General features: G+C 38.7%; 1 protein-coding gene across 2 annotated transcripts in view; it reads left to right on the plus strand.

The window, feature by feature from the left end:
• Nucleotides 1–22,300, plus strand: part of ZNF507 (zinc finger protein 507) — a 42,958-nt gene that overhangs the window by 11,816 nt on the left and 8,842 nt on the right. For both annotated transcript variants that reach the window (XM_061138924.1, XM_061138925.1), the window contains 2 exons: nucleotides 453–570; nucleotides 4,144–4,258. In XM_061138924.1, coding sequence (XP_060994907.1) covers nucleotides 453–570; nucleotides 4,144–4,258 — 233 coding nt within the window. The remainder of the gene's footprint in view (nucleotides 1–452; nucleotides 571–4,143; nucleotides 4,259–22,300) is intronic.

Consider the following 22,300-nt stretch of genomic DNA (forward strand, 5'->3'; position numbering starts at 1 on the left):
GTCCTTGGAGTCACAGTTCCAATTAAGTCTCTTTTACACATTTAGTTGATATTTAAAGGCAGAAGTGCAGAAGTTAACTGATTGGATTGATTTTCGTGAAGGTATTGAGTTACTCTGAACACTCTGCTTGTTCCTCCTCTGGGCTCAGCAGTGGTTCAGGAGGCGTACACACACTCTGCACAAGCGCCGCTAAGACAGCCGTGGCTTCCTTTCAGAGAGCGTGGAAAGAGGAACTAACTGCCTTTTTGATAAGGTCGTGTTTTCTCTAGTGTATTTCTTCCTGTAAGTTGTCAAATGTGTCAAGTTATCTTTTAGCACATTTGGTTTTTAAATACTGGTAGTGTGTTCTAGGTACTAGGCCATGAAAACAGTTAATTCCTTTCTGTAGCCTCCTAGTAACTGTGCAAGTGTGTTTATTGAAAACTACATATTAATTTCTCTCAATTTTTTAGAGTCAACTGAGGAACCATGAGAGGGAGCAACACAGTCTTCCAGATACCTTGTCAATAGCAACTTGTAATGAGTCCAGAATATCCAGTGATAAAACTGATGGAAAATGTGTTCAGGAAGGTATCTGTGCATTTTTTAAATATATATATAGATGAGATTGACTAGCATACGGAGTGAAAAAATGCCCTTTGTTGTCATGTGGGTTATTTTCAGGACTAAGGCTGTGTCTCTTCTCCTCTGTTTTTATACTATGTGAGTGAATCTTATCTCTTGAGTACTAAGTGAATATTGTTGGTAAGTACTCAGGCTCAACCGTCTAGGTAGATGTGCTCTGAAATTTTTGCTGTCCTGTATGAGCCAGGTTCAGCAGAAGCCCTGAGGTGACACGCCAGCAAGCCGGGGGAGCTGCAGCACAGAAGGAAAGCCTCTCCCTCTCTCAGTGCTGGCTGACCCACTGAGAACGGAGCTTTTGCAGATGGTAGGCCCCCACCTCAAACTTTAACTGAGGCTTCCTGCTGTGATCTTATTCTTATCCAAGTGTGACTGCCAGATTTCATCTGCATTATTTAAAAAAAAAAAACACAGGCTCTTTTTATGTACCAGTTAGGTGCCAGTCGGCCGAGTTTCTGCTAATAGGAATATTAGAATCAAAAGATTTAATTAGAGTTCCATGAAAAGGCGGATGCCACATCCGGAGAATTAGGGATAAAGTGTAATAAGCTGTGCTTCCTTGCATCAGCTCACTTAAATTGATATACTTTAAATGTCTCAATTGTGGTACATAGCGTTTATGGGAAATAAAACATATTGGGGTGACTTTCCCTTTTAGATTTCCTCAGAATTAAAGTTAGAAACAACTGCAGAGTAAAATGTTTTGCCATAATGTTTCATTAAATTATACCACAGAAAGCATAACTGATCCTAGAATGTTTCTGAAAGAACTGATTTTGACACCACTGTAGCACCAAAATCCCCTTGTCAAACAGATGTCATCCCTGTAAAACTACCCAAAACAAAAGGAGTTTATGACATAGCATCTGTTCCTGCGATAGATGGCTGAGCTAAAACTGTTTTGTTTCCTTTATACAAAATAGCCCTAACTGCCTCCTTTTATTTTAATTCATTATGTTTCCATATCCCCTTTAAAGGAGACGTTAAAACATTTGATATCTTTGGACCATAAATCCCTAATGAAGGAATAAAGTAAGTACTACTCACTGGTACCACCTGCGGTTACTACCAGCGGTGGAATATGTCTTTTCTAGCACCATCTCCAAAAGCAATAATTTAAAACTGTCCAAATGGGTTAACAAATTAAAACCCACAGTTTGAATTAAAAAGATTGAAATGTCAACTCAAAATTAAAGTAACCAGTTTGGGCTTCATAGCATTACATCTCTGCACCATATTCCGTTTTCAAGCGTCTTTCTTTTGTGGCTCAAACTCTTGTTTCTTAGGGTGACGTATATAGATTTTAAATTGCTTCTCATGCCTACTCCCCCCATTCAATTCTGTTTGCTGGTAGGATAACAGTTCAGATGACTGAGAATTCCTGCTTGCTTAATCTGCACTGATACTTTATTGATTCAGTATTAGATATTTTAGAATCTGGTGGTTGGGCTGAACGAGTTTTTAGCTCACAAAGAAGGTGAAAATGATTCACATTTTTAACCATTTAATAAACTTATTAAACAAGAGGGGAGATGTATACTTCTGTGGCTTCGAGTCTCTGTCACGATAGCCCAGGTAACTTGTAGCTCATTTTTGACTCAGAGGCCCAGCGTAATAGCACCACAGACATTTGTTCTGCCAGAAGGTATGGAGTGCCCATCGTGAGCTGGATACTCTGCAAAGTGCTTGAAATGCAGGAGAGCTGTCAGTGCCCTTGAGGGGCCTAGCCCAGTGAGGAACACATAACAGTGTTAACGAGTACATTGACAAACACCACAGGTGCTCAGAGAGCTGTGGACAGAGCACTTTCATATGGAGTTTCTTAATGAAACGTAATTAATTGTTCTTTATTGTAAAACCTGCAATTTGCCAAGCCCTGGGGATTTTATGTAAGCAGAACAAGCAGATCCCTGCCCACAGGGAGGCTCCAGCTAGTGACGGGTCAGAGTTGACACCAGCACACAGGTAACATACAGACTGGGGTGAGGTACAGCATGCTCCTGGGCTTACAAACTATGCCCGGGAAGTTCCAGTATTTCCATTTTGTAGATGAGGAAACAAGTCCTCAAGAGGGGAAATAATTTGCCCGTGATCACACTCATACAAAGTGGCAGAGCAGGGACTGAGCCCAGGTTTTTGAAATTTAAATCCAGTATTCTTTCCGTTGGAAACAGTTGCTTGAAGTAGCACAGCCTCTCATTCTGTGCTATATTAAGTTTTCCCATCTGTCATTTTTATTAGTTGTCATTGATCTGTAATATTTCTCACACAGAACCATTATACAATATTTCACACTTCTTTTTTTCAGGGTTTTTTTTTTAAAACTCTTATCTGGAGTAGTGCCACTTATAATCAAGTCCAAGTTTTTAACCCACCAATTAAGAGCAGTACTTAGATTATAATTATGATTAGTGTGTATATTAATGTTACAGATTTATACCAGGAAATTAGGACATTTTGTTCTGCCTGGCAAAAGTAATTATTAGCCAAAGAAAATTGCAATTTTAGAAAGCTTAAATTTAACCTAAGGATTTTCTTTGTTTTGCTAAAATTTCCATATGGGAGTTCTTTTGTATCACCAATTTTACTTTTCTGCAGCGTGTGCTGGTATTCTACCTAAGCTTTCTTCCTGTTCTGCCTTGTTCTGCAATTTCTATGCTCGCTCTGTGTCTGAATATAAAGCATTCAGGCTATGAGTGGCCTGTGAACTCTGTGCTGACAGAAGAGTAAATAACTTGTTGAATATCTTCAGGAACAAAAAGTTTTCTATGATCAAGTCATTCTGCTTGTATTGCCTCAAGCTTACCCCGATTTTAATCCAGCCCACCCCCCACACCTTGTGCCTTGTTGCAGTGTGAATTTAGTAACAGGGCCTAATTCCATGGGTCTGTGTTTCCTGGATTTCAGAGAGCTGCATGTTCACCTTAGTCCTTGTAAACTGTCAGCTTACGGGGTATACTTACACTGCATTACATAGCACTTAATAATTTGCCTTTGCTTTTCCCTCTGTTGTAAGTTATAAACAAAGGAAACCTACAATTAAAAAGCTTTGGACTTTGTATATTGAGTTTGTTATAGATGCTTTGTAGCTGTACTTTATAGTACTGGATTATAGTATTAACTTACAACTGGTTAGCAAATCAGTGTTTCCTGACCGCTATATCCTATATGGATGAAACCAACACCTTTCAGATTCACAGTTTATCTCTGGTTAAATCAGTTGCAACTCAGTCAGCAGGGCAGCTGGCATCAGGTTCATTATAGTTTAGAATTTTATACAAGGTTATGTAGAAGCTAACCCAATGTATTTTTACAGGTCAGATGGTACTCACTTTATATCCACAGAAAGTGCAGATGCAGGAGAACCCGTAAAGCTAGATTTGAGCTTGTTGACTTTATTAACCAGTGAGAAAGCCTGCATTGAAATGTTAATACTGTGTGGTATAAATTCTCATTTGCAGTGGAATGTAAATATTGTTTTTTAATCCAACCACATCACTAAAACTGAAATGCTTTGTCCAGGGAATAAGTCTTCAGCCCAGAAACAGTATAGATGTGATGTGTGTGATTATACAAGTACAACGTACGTTGGTGTCAGAAACCACAGACGGATCCATAACGCCGAGAAGCCTTACAGGTGAGTGCGATGGTCCTGGCGCTTTAATACTTGTGTTACAATACTGTAAAGAAAAAAATGGAAGTAATTAAAAATTCGTAGTTGTTTAAGCATAGGTTAAGCACTAGGAAACTTTCACTTGCTGGTTTCACGAGTATTGTGTAGTTTGTTAAAGAACTTGACTATTAAGTTTTAGTCTCAGGATGATAGGCTTATTTTTGACTAGATTTTGCCTAGTAGCAACAAAAGAAGATGCCTATATCTGTCAGTTTCATGTGGGTATAAATTAGCATAGCAATTTTCACTGCTTAGAGTACATTTCAATAATTTGATAGTTAAGTATTCAATATTCCGGCAGAAGACTCTTAAAATTTAAAAGCAATAAAATTCCCCATGAAAGATTCTATTTTTGAAAATAAATCTTACCATGTGTAGAGTAAGATCATTTAATTTTGTTACTTGATTTTTTACAAAAGCTCATTCTAATGTGTATTCAGAAAATATAGGTGTTCTCAGTTCAGATAGGCTGATAAATAGAAATAATTACTTCTTAAATAAACTTTGCCTCTGGAGAATAAACTACTTGTTGTTTATGTATAGTAGGGATACAGATATTTTTGCAAAGGTTGTCCAGCTGTCACAGAGCAGTGTGTTCTACTGGTAGCCATCAGGGAACATCGAGTTTCCAGTCGGAGCTAAGCCAGTCACCGTGACTGATGGTGCTCGGAAGTGCCCTGGGCTTTTCTGTCCCCTTGACGAAACTTGGTTCCTGTTTTAGCTCTCTCCCCAGGTTTTATAGGTGTGACACAGGTCACTGTGGGAAAGTTACTGTATTAATATCCAAATGAGAACCTGGCAGACTGTACCTTCAATTGCCATTGCTTGATCCCATGCTGTGGCACTCTCTCTCTCGCTCTCTTTATATATATATATATATATATATATATATATATATATATGGTTTTAATATAGAGAGTATATATATATGTGGTTTTAAATAATTGTATATGGTTTTAAATAATTAATAAATGCAGTGAGAATCTTCTTCCTGTTACATCAGAGAAGTCTTAGTAGGTTATCTTCCAAACTTGTTCACACAGTACTCTTTCACTGGGTTTGACCTGAGTGCCTTAGAAAAAATGTTGTCATGCCATCCCCTCCATGTAATTATTACCTTTCACGTAACACTTGTTTTCCAACTTTCAAATCCTGTGACTCTTCTTTTAACCTTCTTTAAATACTTCCCCTTTGTCTTCATGAGATTTGCACTCTACAGAGCATTATGGGTTACCATATTCTTTTCCATTATGTTTCTAGGACTTTCTGTTAGAAAGCGTAGTCTTCTTGATATCTAATTTAATATTGAGTTATCATAGTTTTCCTGGCTTATTTCATGTATGCTTCATTCGGTTTTGCTGCCTAGCACACTTATGGTCAGAGTTGAGGCTTGCTTTTTCAGAGCGCATACACTGTGCATTTCTGATAGCATGTTACTTGGAGCGCTGAAGGGTCTGGCTTATGAGGTCATCTCAGAAACTCTGTCCTCACTGCAGAAAGAAGAGAGCTATTTTCCATTCCCTTGTTAGGACAGGCAGAGATGCAAAAGGCCTCATCCTGTCCCAGACCTACCAAATGTAGCAAACTTTGTTCTTTTCAGTGCTTTATTAAGGAACATTCTAAGTAAACCACATACCAGTTATGATAATTATAACATTGACCCCAAAATTAGTAAAAGGTGTATTCAAAATTTTCAGATATTAGATTGTCTCTGGCTTAGCTTAATATTGCGGTACTAGAGTTGCTGCTGCTTTCCTTCCTCCCACTTTCATGAATGACTGGCTAGAGAGGGAACAACAAAACACTTTCCTCGTGTCCCCAAGGTTCCTCCTGATTGTGGCTTTGAGCCCATTTTCCCTTAGAAACATGATTATATCAGTACTCGGGTTCCAAAACTACATGATGAGACGGAGAGTAGGAGGAACAACATGACAAAGAGGGACATACATGGGCTTTGGACTGAAGTACTACCTGACACATAGTAGGTACTTAGTCAATGACTGATGTGCTTGTGTGCTAAGTCACTTCAGTTGTGTCCGACTCTTTGAGCTGTATAGACTGTAACCGCCAGACTCCTCTGTCCGTGGGATTCTCCTGGCAAGGATACTAGAGTGGGTTGCCATGCTCTCCTCCAGGATATCTCCCTGACTCAGGGATCAAACCCGCATCTCTTAGGTCTCCTGCATTGACAGGTAGGTTTTTTACCACTAGCACCACCCAGGAAGCCCAGTGTTGAGCTCTAATGACTGATAGTTATCTGTATACCTTAGTTTTTCTCATCTATAAAATGGTTCTGGTTCTATATATTTATTATGTTTTGAAAATAAATATGTGGTAATATTCTTCCTTAAGTAGAAGAGTCACCCAGATATATTACTATATGTTGATTTTTTTAGTGCCAACCCTATTTTAATACCCAGTCTAAAAATACCCAGTATTTCCTTAAATGTTTCAGAAGTATCTTTTTTTAGAGTTATTTTGTTTATATCAGGAGGTCCAAACATTGCATTTGATTGATGTGTTTCTTAAGTCTCTCTCTCTTTTTTAAAATTTTGAAATAGACTTTATAACTTAATGCAGCATATATCCTGAAAATTACATAAATCAAAAGCATACACTTGTAAAGTAATTAGCCTCCAACTAATAAAAATAAATGAAAAAAAAAAAAAGCATACAGCTTGATGAATGGTCACAAATTAAACCCATCATTGTAATTCCTCAGACCAGGAAATAAACCATTGCCAGTTTCTCAGCAGCACCCTCTTCTTGGCCCTTCCACTCACTACCCCTATCCCCCACCAGGTAGCCACCATCTTGACTTCTAACATCATAAATTAGTTTTGCCTGTTTTTGAACTTAATATGAATGAAGTCATACAGCACATATTCTTTTATGTCTAGCTTCTTTCATTCAGCACCATTGTGTGTAATTCAGTGTAGAATTAATGTGTTCCTTTTCATTACTGTATAGTATTCCATTTTAAGATTATACCACAATTTATTTTTTATTTACTTTTGATGGATATTTGTATTATTGCCAGACTTTCCCCCGTTACGAATAATGCAAATATTCTTTTACATATTTTTTCATTAAATGGGTTATTTTCCATGGGTGTATAGTATACCTAGGAGTGGAATATGGGGGTAATAGAACATGCTACATTGAGGTGTGGTGGATATTGTCAACAGTTACCCAGAATGGTTATACCAATTTACAGTGGTTGTACCAGTTCATTCCCTCATCAATACTTTGTTTTTATCAGTCTTGAATTTTGATCATTCTGGTAGGTACATATATTGTGGTGGTTCTCATTTGCATTTCCTGATGATTTATGTAGCTGAGCATCTTTTCATGTGTTAACTGTGCATTTCTTTATTGGTGGTCTGCTTTTTTCTGACTGATTTTGCAGCTATTCTTTATGTGTTCTGAATACAAGTTTTTTGTTGGGTTTGTTTTTTTTTTTGGTCTATTATGTGTATTGCACATATCTTCTATACTTAATGCTACTCTCAGTGGTATCTTTTGAAGAAAAGAACTTTCCAGTTTTACTGTAATCAGATGTATTAATCTTTTTTTTTGTGCTTAGGCCTTATATATCTTTATACTCTGAAACTGATGCCAATTTTTCTAAATAGTCATGCAATTAAGATAGATGATGAAAGGAGAGGTAAAAATGTGTGCTTATAAAATAATGAGCCTGATTTTCAGGGATTCACATTAACTGGGTCAAAAATTCTGTGTGCTTATGTATTAATGACCCTGGTTTTCCAATATGACACAAAAAGTAAAAGAGAAATCTCCAAAAAAAAACAAAACCAGAAAGGTTTTAAGCAACAGAAATGACATTTGGAATGACAGTTGCCTCCCATGTGTGATCAGTCATTGTAAAAAGTCTGGTCTTTATATAGCTATATTACAAATGGTAATAATAATGGCTGGAGAAGGAAATGGCAACCCACTCCAGTATTCTTGCCTGGAGAATTCCATGGGCAGAGGAGCCTGACAGGCTGCCATCCATGGGGTCACAGAGAGTCGGACACGACTGAGTGACTAACACACAATAATAATAGCTAACATTTTTTTGTAAAAACATTTTTCATGGGCCAGGCAATGTGCTGAGTACTCAATCTGTGTCAGCCTACTTGATCCTCATGACAGCCAGTACTTAGGAATGTTACTACTATTAATGTTGTATTGATAGATATGGAAAGGAGGCTGGGTAGATGAAACGGTCTCCCACGATCTCCCCAAGTGACAGAGCCAGGCCTTGAACCGTTGCTCCTGTCAACTGTGCCACTCTGCCTGTATCTTTGCCAGAGAGAACTCTTCATGAGGTATGCTGCCAAACCACCCCCAACTTAGTGGTGTAAAACAGCAGCTCTTTTATTCAACTCGGGGATTCTGTGGCTCAGGATTTCAGAAAGGGCATTATAAGGGTGGCCTGTCTCTGTTCTGTGAGGTCTGAGACTCAAGAGGGAGGACTTAAAGTCTGGAGATAACTGAGATGACAGGGGTTGCAGGCATCTGAGGGCTCCCTCACCAGTTGGACTGTCGACTGGGGCCTCAGCTGGACCTCTCAGCTGGAACACATACATGATTTCTCCACATGGACTTTTCCAAGTGTGCTGGTTCCACAAGTGAATGCTTAGGTGAGAAGTAGATGAAAGCAGTATTACCTTTTATGTCATACCCATGGAAGTCACATGTCATCACTTCCACCAACTTAGACTTCTTTTTTTTTAATTTATTTATTTTTAATTGGAGGATAATTGTTTTACAATATTGTGTTCGCTTCTGCCATGCATCAACATGAATCAGCCATAGATATATATTAATATATGTCCCATCACTCTTGAACCTCCCTCCCACCTTCCACTCTATGCATGCTATACTTACTTGCTTCAGTTGTGTCCAACTCTGTGTGACCCTATGGACTGTAGCCCGCCAGGCTTCTCTCTCTGTGGGATTCTCCAGGCGAGAATACTGGAATAGGTTGCCATGCCCTCCTCTAGGGCATCTTCCCGACCCAGGGTTCGAACCCGCGTCTCTTATGTCTCCTGCATTGGCAGACAGGCTCTTTACCACTGGTACCTCCTGCGAAGCCCACCTTCCACTCTATAGATTCCTTAAATCTCTGAAATTTCTTAAATCTGAAACCATGTTGAATTGTTAGTGAGTTGTATCAGCTTGGGAAAAATCTCAAGTCTTTCAAAACCCTGAATTTGTTTTAAGGAAAACAGTTTAGCTTATGGTTTAATTTGGAGGGAAAAGAAATGTGTTTCGTTTAGGAGGAATGAACCAATGGACTTTGTTTCTTACAGTGGCACACAAAATTTGGGTTCATCACAAAATTTGAAGTGGTTCTTCTCTGGGCCTTAGTTTATGTATTCCTTTAGAAGCGTAGAAAATTGAATGTGGTAAGACAAATCCTATTGCAAGGTTTCTACTTCAGTCTTTTCACATATGTTCAAGTCATACCTCCAGTAGTGCAGGACATCTGGTTCTGCTTTCCTCTGCCTAACCCCTCAAGACAGTTGTTCCTGATTAAATCAGATTTGGAGTAATGTCCAGGTAAAGCCCCAGGCCAGGGAAATAGCGTAGTTTAACCACATTCTTAGCTCTGTGGGAATTAAAGTAACTGACCTATTAGCAATGGGAGAAAGCCTGTAGAAAAATTCAGTTCAGGTTTTTAGCCAGGTTCAGAAACCTTGGGTTTTCTGATGTCAGATGTTTTCCATACCACCAAACAACTCAGTTCTCAGCAGCATTAGCTGAGTGTCCTGCAAATTTAATTCAATCTTGACATTGTCTACCCAGAGATAGCATCAGATCCCACCAGTGAAGGGCTCAGTCCCACAAGACTGCCCTCACTTCAGATGCCAATCACAAGTCTAGGTTGTTACCTGTGCTTCTACTGGCTGGCCATAAATCAGATATTAAATCAGCTGTAATTAAGATTCTTGTGATTGCCTCCTCAGGTTTGATTAATTGGCTAGAAAGGATACGGTTGGACAATCAGATGAAGAGATACAGAGGGCAAAGTCCAGGAGAGGTGGAGTTTCCGTGCCTTTTCTGGGTGTGCACTCTCCCAGCCCTTCGTGTGTTCACCAGCCTGGGAACTCTCTGAACCGTCCTTCAGGGTTTAATGGAGGCTTCATTACATAAGCACAATTGATTAAATCATGGGCCATTGATGGTTGACTGAATCTCAGTAGTCTGTCCTCTGAGACTGGACGTTCCAACCCTCGAATCACATGGTTGGTTCCTCTGGCAATCAGCCTCCATCCTTAGGTTACCTAGGGCAGGGATCCCCAACCTCTAAGACCCATTGTCTGATGATCTGATGTAATGATAATAGAAATAGAGTGTACAATAAATGTAATGCGCTTGAATCATCTGGAAACCATCTCCCTCATCCCCTATCCATGGAATAATTGTCTTTCATGAAACCAGTCCCTGGTGCCAGAAAAGCTGGGGACCATTGACCTAGGAACTTTTCCAGAGAATCACCTCATTAACATACAGAAGACCTTTATCACTGTATCTCTTGGGGAATTCAAAGGAGCTCTGTGCCAAGAACTGGGACGAAGACCAAATATATAGTTATAAATCATGATATCACAGATTTCTATTAATGCATTAACGTTCTGTTCTTTTCTGACTCAGCAAAATGCATAGTATGGAATTTACACCTTCATGAAAGAATACAGATAATAAAAAAGTAAACTAGAATTTCAGAAAATAAGTGCAGTGAAGTGAATAAAACAAGACAATAATTAGTACTGGTTCATTCTACTTGTTTTTTTAACTAAGAGAATTTGGTTTGCCCTATGAAATCATACAGTAAAAGCAGAGAAGGAATGAAAATAAGAAAATATTTTAGCTGATAGAAATATTTTCTTTAAAAGGGAGTAAAAATAGATTAAAGCCACCTTTACATAACTTTGAAGTTAAGGTTCTCTTATCATATTCGTCCTCCTCTAATCAGTTAAAAATCATTTTAGTAAATGCTTACCATTTTCAGATTGTTCCTGCATTTTTTTCTCATACTTAGATCTTTAAATGAGTATTCACCATTGTAAGTGTTCCTTCAGAATAACCTTTGTACCAGGCTAAGGTAGGTATTCATAGAATTAGGACTTAGTTGCTCAGCACATTGCTCTTGCTTTATCTCTCCTCTTCTTAAAAAAGATTTTAAGGACCTCATATTAAGGAATATTGAACAACAGCAAAATTTACAGAAATAAATCTTTATCCAGTAGAATGAGAGAGAAATTTGAAAAGTAAAAAAGGCTTCATCTGTATGCCTTGTTTACATAGGAAAGTTAATGAAAGTGATAGACCCTAGGTTACCTGATAGATTACACTGAATTGTTAGAAAAGAGCATTTCTGACCATGAACAATATTTCACAGTAAATTTTAGCTTTTCTCCAGCTCTGAGAGATACTTATCCTCAACTACATCAACAGTGTAAGGGATATAGATTATATAATCAGGTAAACGTTTAAATAAAGACCACATTTGCTGACCAGTTGAGTTAGGACAGAAATTGGCTTCCCAATTTTAACTAAACATCCAAAAGCAGAGACTCTCATTTCAGACAATATAGTGAACTAGATAAAATTGAACAACCGTCCCAATGAAGATGACTAAAATTCTGGGTGAATATTTAAAACAATGTTTACATGTATATTTTATCTATCAGGGAAACTTGGAAACTACAGAGATAAAAATCAAAGTAAAGCACATAACCTATAAGGTAAATGATCCTAGCAACATGAATGAATCTCAGAAACATTGAGCTAAGACAAAGAAGCAAGTCACACAAGAATATATAAAGAGTGATTATATGCTTGAAAAATATGTGAATAAACAATATTTTGGGATTGCTGTTCATTTGCTGAGTCGTGTCTGACTCTGTGACCCCATGGACTGCAGCACGCCAGGCTCCTGTCCTCCGTTATCTCCTGGAGTTTGCTCAAACTCATGTCCATTGAGTCAGTGATGCCATCCAACCATCTCATCCTCTGCTGCCCACTTCTCCTTTTGTCTTCAATCTTTGCCAGCCTCAAGGTGTTTTCCAGGGAGTTGGCTCTTGGCATCAGGTGGCTGAAGTATTGGAGTTTCAGCATCAGTCCTTCCAATGAATATTCAGGGTTGATTTAAGATTGACTGGTTTGATCTCCTTGCAGTCTAGAGGACTCTAAGGAGTCTTCTCCAGCACCACAGTTCAAAGGCATCAATTCTTTGGTGCTCAGCCTTCTTTATGGTCCAACTTCACATCTATACATGACTACTAGAAAAACCATAGCTTTGACTCTGAACTTTTGTCAGCAAAGTGATGTTTCTGCTTCTATATGCTGTCTAGGATTGTCATAGCTTTTTTGCCAAGGAGCGAGCATCTTTTAATTTCATGGCTGCAGTCACCATCCACAGTGATTTTGGAGCCCAGGAAAATGCATCCACTTTTTCCTCTTCTATTTGCCATGAAGTGATGGGACTGGATGCCATGATCTTAGTTTTTTTAATGTTGACATTCAAGCCAGCTTTTTCACTCTCCTCTTTTATCCCCATCAAGAGGCTCTTTAGTTCCTCTTTTTTAAAAAAAAAAAAAGACTTTTTAATTTGTGTTGGAGTATAGCGGAGTAACAGTGTTGTGATAGTTTCAGGTGAACAGGGAAGGGACTCAGCCACACATGTTCATGGATCCATTCTCCCCCACACTGCCCTTCCATCCAGGATGCCACATAACATTGAGCAGAGTTCCCTGTGCTCGACAGTAGATCCTTATCGGTTATCCATTTTAAATACAGCAGTGTGCACTGTTCAGCCCAAACTCTGTAACTATCCCTTCCCTCCATCCTTCCCCCTGACAACCATAAACTTCGGGAATTCTGTGAGTCTGTTTCTGTTTTGTAAGTAAGTTCATTTGTATCATTTCTTTTTAGATTTTTGGGATACATAAAGGTAAAACTAAGAAAAAGTAAACAAATCATATACAAAATTCAGAGAAGTGATGCCTTTTTCAGGAGGAACAAGTACTAGATCTTGGAGGAACCCACAAAGAGGTCTTAAGATAGAGGTAGTCTTCTCCTTAAGCAATTATTGTGAACCCAGTGTTTATCATTTTGTAGAATTGCATGGACACTTTATACCACTCTTTTACATTTCACAAACGAAAAAATCATTTTTCCAATTGTATATGCAAAGTATCCCAAATTCTGTGGGAGAAATGGTGATAAGGAAGTGAAGTATGTAGATTTTGTGGATAATTCAGTTTCTTGTTTGAGGTTTTGATTGGGTAATACATACATGCACAGATGAACTTTAGAATCAGCTTGTCATAGTTTCCTCTTAAAAATAATTCTGTTGCTGTTTGTATTGGGATCATGGTAAACTTCTAGATTAATTCAGAAAGAATTGACAACTTTATACAAACAAGGTTTGGGCTCTTCCATTTTTTTCAAGTCATCTGTTGTCCCTTCTTAAGCATGCAGAGTTTTCTCCGTATATATTATTGTGAATATTTCTTGTTTTGTATGTATATATATCCATGCATACATATATGTATGTATTAAGTATACAGATAGTTCTCAGTTTGTGCAATAGTGTGGGACCATAAAAATGATTGGCAAGCTGAAATTATGCAAAGCCATCTTAATTAATGGTGAAAACTACAATTGTTCTATTATTTTTTAAATTAAAAATTAAAAGCTCTTTTACTGTTAGTTACAGATGTGTAAGAAAATGAAAAATACTAAAAGTAATATTAACTTAGTACACTGTAGCTTAAAACTTAGAAACACGGAAAATGAGTGTTTTATATCTTTGCAAGAAACTTCTCAAGAATAGTCTGCACAGTGCTTGTGTTCTCACTGTATGCCTTACAGCACAGGATGAGCAGCTCTTCTGTGCCCTGGCCAGTGGCCATACTCCTTTCTAAGTAGGGATCAACTTTGAACATTTTATCCTTTGCTCTTTAAATGTTATGAAACATCTCCAAGAGTTTCTGTTATATGAAATTTTTCACTGGTGTAACTTTCCCTGGGAACAGCTTTCCTTATTTATGTCATGGAGATGCTCTGGCTGCATACCCAGAGCTGCTTCAGCAGTGGCAGCATCAGCTTTCCTCTGGTCAGCTGTTTGTTCCCTAACTGCATTTACATTTGTGTCTAAGTTCACTTCCAGCATTACCACTTCTGGGTTTCTTGCTGTGTGTTCTTCCATTTTGTTGGCCAGTTCTCTTTTTGGATCATCCATTTTTGTAAATTGTTACATGAATTTATCACTGGGATACAAGGAGGCAACATAACTACACACTTTGCTGTCTGTGACTAAATTAATAGAAGCGACTGACTAACCACTGACAGACTTTGAAAGAAATGACATAAATTAGTCACTGATTATATATATTTTTTAACTGTCTTCAGAGTGGACCAAAGAACTCCTGGTGAAGTTTGTACACTACAGTTACAGTTAATAATACTTTGAAATTTGAGCAGTGTTGTTAGAAGACTCATCTAACTATCCCATAGTAACTAAAACCCATTCGTGTCAGATATATTACAAGGCAAGGACTGCCTACACACACACACTTGTTGTTAGGCTTATTCCTTTTTTCTTCCCTGTTGCTCTTGTAACTTGGATCCTTTCCTTCCTTTCCTACTTTTCAGTATTGTTATGTGGGGAAACTATTGATGTATACAGCATGTTAGCTTTGTACACTTACTGAATTATCTTATTACTTGTAAAAGTTTTTAATTCCTGCTGGATTGCCAGGTTCATAATTGTATTATCTGCAAATAATTTTCTCAATCATGCCTTTATGGTATTTACACATATTCTTTCTGTTATCTGATTGTACTGACTAGTAACTGAAAGGAAAGTCAGATGCAATAAAGAACAATATTGCAATATTCCTGGAATGTTAGGTCCATCAACCAAGGTAAATTGGAAGTGGTCAAATGGGAGATGGAAAGAGTGAACATCAACATCTTAGGAATCAGTGAAATAAATTGGATGGAAATGGACAAATTTAATTCAGATGACCATTTTATCTGTTACTATGGGCAAGAGTCCCTTAGAAGAAATGGAGTAGTCCTCATAGTCAACCAAAGAGTCCAAAATGCAGTACTTGGGTGCAATCTCAAAAACAACAGGATGATCTCAGTTCATTTCCAAGGCCGACCATTCAGTATCACAGTGATCCAAGTCTATGCCCCAACCACTAATGCCAAAGAAGATGAAGTTGAACGGTTCTGTAAAGACCTACAAGGCCTTCTAGAACTAACACCAAAAAAAGATGTCCTTTGCATCACAGAGGACTGGAATGCAAAAGTAGGAAGTCAAGAAACACCTGGAGTAACAGGCAAGTTTGGCCTTGGAGTACAGAATGAAGCAGGGCAAAGGCTAACAGGGTTTTGCCAAGAGAATGCACTGGTCACAGCAAACACCCTCTTCCAACAACACAAGAGAAGACTCTACACATGAACGTCCCCAGACGGTCAATACCAAAATCAGATTGTTTATATTCTTTGCAGCCGAAGATGGAGAAGCTCTATACAGTCAGCAAAAACAAGACCAGGAGCTGACTGTGGCTCAGATCATGAACTCCTTATTGCCAAATTCATACTTAAAGTAGGGAAAACCACTGGACCATTCAGGTATAACCTAAATCATATCCCTTACGATTATACAGTGGAAGTGACAAATAGATTCAAGGGATTAGATCTGATAGAGTGCCTGAAGAACTGTCGACAGAGGTTCAAAACATTGTAGAGGATGTGGTGACCAAAACAATCACCAAGAAAAAGAAACGCAAGAAGGCAAGATGGTTGTCTTACAAATAGCTGAGAAAAGAAGAGAAGCAAAAGGCAAAGGAATAAAGGAAAGATAAACCCATCTGTATGCAGAGTTCCAAAGAATATCAAGGAGAGAGAAGAAAGCCTTCTTAAGTGAACAGTGCAAAGAAATAGAAGGAAACAATAGAATGGGAAAGACTAGAAATCTCTTCAAGGAAATTATAAATATCAAGGAAACATTTCTTACAAAGATGGACACAATAAAGGACAGAAATGGTATGAACCTAAAGAAGCAGAAGAGATAAAGAAGAGGTGGCAAGAATACACAGAAGAACTGTACAAAAAAAGGTCTTAGTGACCCGGATGACCACAATGGTGTGATCACTCACCTAGAGCCGTACATCCTGGAGTGTGAAGTCAAGTGCACCTTAGGAAGCATTACTAAGAACAAAGCTAGTGGAGGTGATGGAATTCCAGCTAAGCTGTTTTAAATCCTAAAAGATGGTGCTGTTAAAGTGCTGTACTCAATATGTCAGCCCTGAGATCTTCCAGATGTACAAGCTGGATTCAAAGAGGCAGAGGAACTAGAGATCAAATTGCCAACATCCGTTGAATCATAGAAAAAGCAAGGGAATTCCAGAAAAATATCTACTTCTGCTTCATTGACTATGTGGATCACAACAAGCAGTGGAAAATTCCTCAAGAGATGGGAATACCAGCCCATGTTACCTCCCTCCTGAGAAACCTGTATGCAGGTCAAGAAGCAATGGTTAGAACCGGACATGAAACAACGGACTGGTTCAAAATTGGGACAGGAGCACGTCAATGCTGTGTATTGTCGCCCTGCTTATTTAACTTATATGCAGAGTACATCATGTGAAGTGCCCAGCTGGATGAAGCAGAGGCTGGAGTCAAGATTGCCAGGAGAAATATCAGTAACCTCAGTTATGCAGATGATATCACACTAATGGCAAAAAACAAAGAGGAACTGAAGAGCTTCTTGATGAAGGTGAAAGAGGAGAGTGAAAAAACTGGCTCAGAATTCAGCTTTCAGAAAACTAAGATCATGGCTTCTGGTCCCATCACTTCATGGCAAATAGAAGGGGAAAAGATGAAAACAGTGACAGACTATTTTCTTGGGCTCCAGAATCACTGCAGACAGTGACTGCAGCCATGAAATTAAAAGACACTTGCTGCTTAGAAGAAAAACTATGACAAACCTAAACAACATATTGAAAAGTAGAGATGTCAGTTTGCCGACCAGAGTCCGTATAGACAAAGCTGTGGTTTTTCCAGTAGTCATATACGGATGTGAGAGCTGGAGAGAGTTTGGCACTGAGTGCCAAACAATTGATGCTTTCCAACTGTTGTGCTGGAGAAGACTTTAGAGGGTTCCTTGAACAGCAAGGAGATCAAACCAGTCAATCCTAAAGGAAATCAACCCTGAATATTCTATTGGAAAGACTGATGCTGAAGCTGAATCTCCAATACTGTGGCCACCTGATGGAAAGAACTGAGTCATTGGAAAAGACCCTGATGCTGGGAAAGATTGAGGGCAGGAGGAGAAGGGGACGACAGATGATGAGATGGTTGTATGGCATCATCGACTCAAGGGACGTGAGTTTGAGCAAACTCCTGGAGATTGTGAGGGACAGAGAAGCCTGGCGTGCTGCAGTCCACGGGGTTGCAAAGAGTCAGACATTACTGACTGACTGAACAACAACAAAGTACCTCCACAACTCTAAATAACAGTGGGGATAGTGACCATCCTTATTTTGTTCTTGGGCTTAATGGGAATGCTTCTGATGTTTCCACTTTAAGCTTTATGCTAGTTTTGGGGTTTAGGTAGATATATTTTTTCATGTTGAAGCATTATTTGCCTAGCATATTTTGGTGAGAAATTTTATTGAGTGTTAATTGGGTTCGGGTGTTATCAGCCTGACTCAAGTGCCTCCTAAAATGTGGTAGGGAACTCAGCTGTACCCATGAAGTTATGTTTGAAAAAGAATAGAAATGGAAAAAACTAACCCTGAATCTGATAACACCTCTGCATCAGTAGTTCCCAGATGAGACGTCTGGCAGTGTCTGGAGATACTGTTGATTGTCACAAGAGGGAGAGAAATGCTCGTAGCACCTACTGGGTAGAAGAAAGTGATGCTGCTGAAACCATCCCACGATGCCCAGAGCAGCCCCCACAATAAAGAATTGTCTAGCCCAAATGCCAAGTGCTAAGGTTTAGAAACTCTTTTCTAGATCTCGCACTACCATTTCCAAAAAAAAAAGATGTGGGGAATATAGACTTTTGACAGAAACAGAAAGGAATCAGGACAGCTTGTGAAATATTCTAGAAGGCAGATGACTGGTTTCTTCAGCATACAAATGGCGTGAGGGGGATGGGGAAAAGAAAGAATTATCACGTGTTAAAAGAGCTCAAGATACATGCCAACCAAATGCAGTATAGTACTATATATACCATTTCACATGAGCGACTTGAGCATCTCAGATTTCAGTATCTATGGGAGGTCCTAGAACCAGTTCCCTGCATATACCCAAGGATGACTGTGTAGATCTTACTTGGATCCTCATTCAAATATTTCTGCAGAAATCAGGGGAATTTGAGGGAATACATGAAACAAGACTAGCAAAATGTCAGTAATTACTGGAGTTGGGAAATGGAGATTCATTATACTTTACTACTTTAGTTTTTGCTTCAGTTGTCCATAATGGATATTGAATTTCTTTGGATTAAGTTTCAATAACATCAGTGAAAATGACTTGCCTCTTTCTGATCCTTTGAAATAGTGATTTCTAATAATATGTTTATATTATAATAATATTATGATATTTTATATTAATTATATATAATATATTAAATATTATAATAATTTATACTAATATATTTCCTAACATTAAATTCTCTGTGTTCCTAAAATAAGCCTCCCATAAAGAACATGGCATTGCCTGCTTCAGTTGTGTCTGACTCTTGAGAGACCCTATGGACTGTAGCCCTCCAGTTTCCTCTGTCCATGGAATTCTCTAGGCAAGAATACTGGAGTGGGTTGCCATGCCCTCCTCCAGAGGATCTTCCCACCCCAGGGATTGAACCTGCATCTCGTATGTCTCCTGCATTGGAAGGCAGGTTCTTTACCACTAGCGCCACCTGGGAAGCCCTTCACCTTTAAGTTTTTTTCTTTTTTCTTTAAAGCCTTTATAAAAAGGCTTTCAAAGTCTTTTTATAAAATTAGAATAATATTGATACTAAAATTTGGCAAGGGCAACAGAAAGAAAACTCAATACAAATACAAATACACCAATCTCACTCAACGACTATCAATGCAGGTATAATGAATAAAATGCTGGAAAACAGACTTCTGTAGTAAATTAAAAGAATAATAGTAGTATTATTTTAATAATGCCATGCATATATGTATATTCTTTTTATAAAAGCTTTTTATATTTTAAAAAACTTTGATGTAAAGGTCTTTGGAACTTTAAAGGTACAAGCTAAGTTAAATCCAAAGAAGCTGGCTAGTCTATTGACTTTAGTCACTGAAATAGTAGACCTTTAGGGAAAAAAATTAATATCTCATCATTTCTGCTTTATTGACTATGCCAAAGCTGTTGGCTGTGGATCACAATAAACTGTGGAAAATTCTGAAAGAGATGGGAATACCAGACTATCTGACCTGACTCTTGAGAAACCTGTAGGCAGGTCAGAAAGCAACAGTTAGAACTAGACATGGAACAACAGACTGGTTCCAAATAGGAACAGGAGTACGTCAAGGCTATATATTGTCACCCTACTTATTTAACTTATATGCGGAGTACATCATGAGAAATGCTGGGCTCGAGGAAGCACAAGCTAGAATCAAGATTTTCAGGAGAAATATCAATAACTTCAGATATGCAGATGATGCCACCCTTATGACAGAAAGTGAAGAAGAACTAAAGAGCCTCTTGATGAAAGTGAAAGAGGATAGTGAAAAAGTTGGCTTAAAGCTCAACATTCAGTAAACTAAGATCATGGCATCTGGTCCTGTCACTTCATGGCAAATAGATGGGGAAACTAGAGACAGTGACTGACTGCATTTTTCTGGGCTCCAACATCACTGCAGATGGTGATTACAGCCATGAAATGAAAAGATGCTTACTCCTTGGAAGGAAAGTTATGACCAACCTAGACAGCATATTAAAAAGCAGAGACATTACTTTGCCAACAAAGGTCCGTCTAGTCAAGGCTGTGGTTTTTCCAGTGGTCATGTATGGATGTGAGAGTTGGGACCGTGAAGAAAACTGAGTGCCGAAAAATTGATGCTTTTGAACTGTGGTGTTGGAGAAGACTCTTGAGAGTCCCTTGGACTGCAAGGAGATCCAACCAGTCCATCCTAAAGGAGATCAGTCCTGGGTGTTCATTGGAAGGACTGATGCTGAAGATGAAACTCTGGTACTTTGGCCACCTCATGCGAAGAGTTGACTCATTGGAAAAGACCCTGATGCTGGGAGGGATTGCAGGCAGGAGGAGAAGGGGATGACAGAGGATGAGATGGCTGGATGGCATCACTGACTCGATGGACATGGGTTTGGGTGGACTGTGGGAGTTGGTGATGGACAGGGAGGCCTGGCGTGCTGTGATTCATGCGGTCGCAAAGAGTCGGACACAGCTGAGCGACTGAACTGAACTGATGCCCCCTGCAGTGGAAATGCAGAGTTTTAACCACTGGACCGTCAGGGAAGCCCCACTGTCAGCTTATTTTCAATAGGTTAATTTTTAGAGGCAGTTTAGGTTCACAGCAGTATCAAGCAGAAGCACAAAGATTTCCCATATACTGTCTGCCCCACTCATTCATAGCTTCCCCCATTATCAGCATTCCCCACCAGAGTAGTACATTTGTGACAATTGATGAGCCAGTATTGACGCATCATTGTAATCCTGTCTGTAGTTTATATTTGGGTTCACTCTTGATACTGCACACTCTGCATTTGAGCAAATTTATAATGACATGTATCTGCCATTACAGTATCATACAGAGAAGTTTCACTGCCCTAAAAAAACGACAGAATCCCACCTATTTAGTCCCCCTCAGTGACTCAGACCTTGGTGACTACTCATCTTTTATTGATTCCATTGATGTGTGGTGTCACACTCCCAACTTTGTCCTTTTCCTTCAATATTGTATTGGCTCTTCTGGTTCTTTTGCCTTCCATGCAAACTTTAGAGTCAGTTTGTCAATATCCACAAAATAACTTGCTGGGGCTTTTATTGGAATAATATTGAATCTGTGGATCAAGTTGGGAAGAACTAACATCTTGACAGTATTGAGTCTTCCTATCCATGAATATAGACACTCTCTACATTTATAGCTCTTTGATTTATCAGAGTTTTGTAGTTTTCTTCATAAAGACAGACCTTGTACATATTTTGTTAGTTTTACACCTAAATATTTTGTTTTCAGTACTGCTAAGGTAAGTGGGATTAAATGTTCTTAATTTCAAATACTGCTTGTTTATGGCTGGAATATAGGAAAGCAATTGACTTTTTTTGTATATTAACCTTTTATAATAACCTTCTTTATATATTAACCCTGTTAATTATATATTAACACAAAGTTAATTAGCTCTAGGAGTTATTTGGTATATGCTTTAAGATTTTCTGTGTAGATAATCAGATGATACGTGAACAAACTGTGTATACATGTGTACACACATGTATCGCGTTAACTAGGACTCAGTTATGATGTTGAAAAGGCGTGGTGAGACAAGATCTGTGCTTTGTTCTTAAATTTATCAGGAAAGCTTTTAGTTTCTTATTAAGTATGATGTTACCTATAGGTTTGCTCTAGATATTCTTTATCCATTTGATAGGTGTCTTTATGAAGTGAGTTTCTCATAGACAACATATAGCTGGGTCTTGCTTTTGATCCAACCTGACAGTCTGTCCTCTCTATTTTTAGTTGCGCTGGGTCTTCGCTGGGCTCTGCACTGGGACTGCGCTCGGGCTTTCTCTAGTTGCAGCAAGTGGGAGCTGCTCGTCATTGTGCGGTGCGGGCTTCTCAGTGCAGTGGGGTCTCTTCGCAGAACAGGGATTGAACCCTTGTCCTCTGCACTGGCAGGCGACCCTTATCCCCTGAACCACGAGGAAAGTCCCAATCTCTGTCTTTTCTCTTCTTTTTTTTTTTTTTTTTTTTTTTCTTTTTTTATTATTAT

This window comes from Dama dama, chromosome 4 (genome assembly GCF_033118175.1).
Source record: "Dama dama isolate Ldn47 chromosome 4, ASM3311817v1, whole genome shotgun sequence".
NCBI lineage: Eukaryota > Metazoa > Chordata > Mammalia > Artiodactyla > Cervidae > Dama > Dama dama.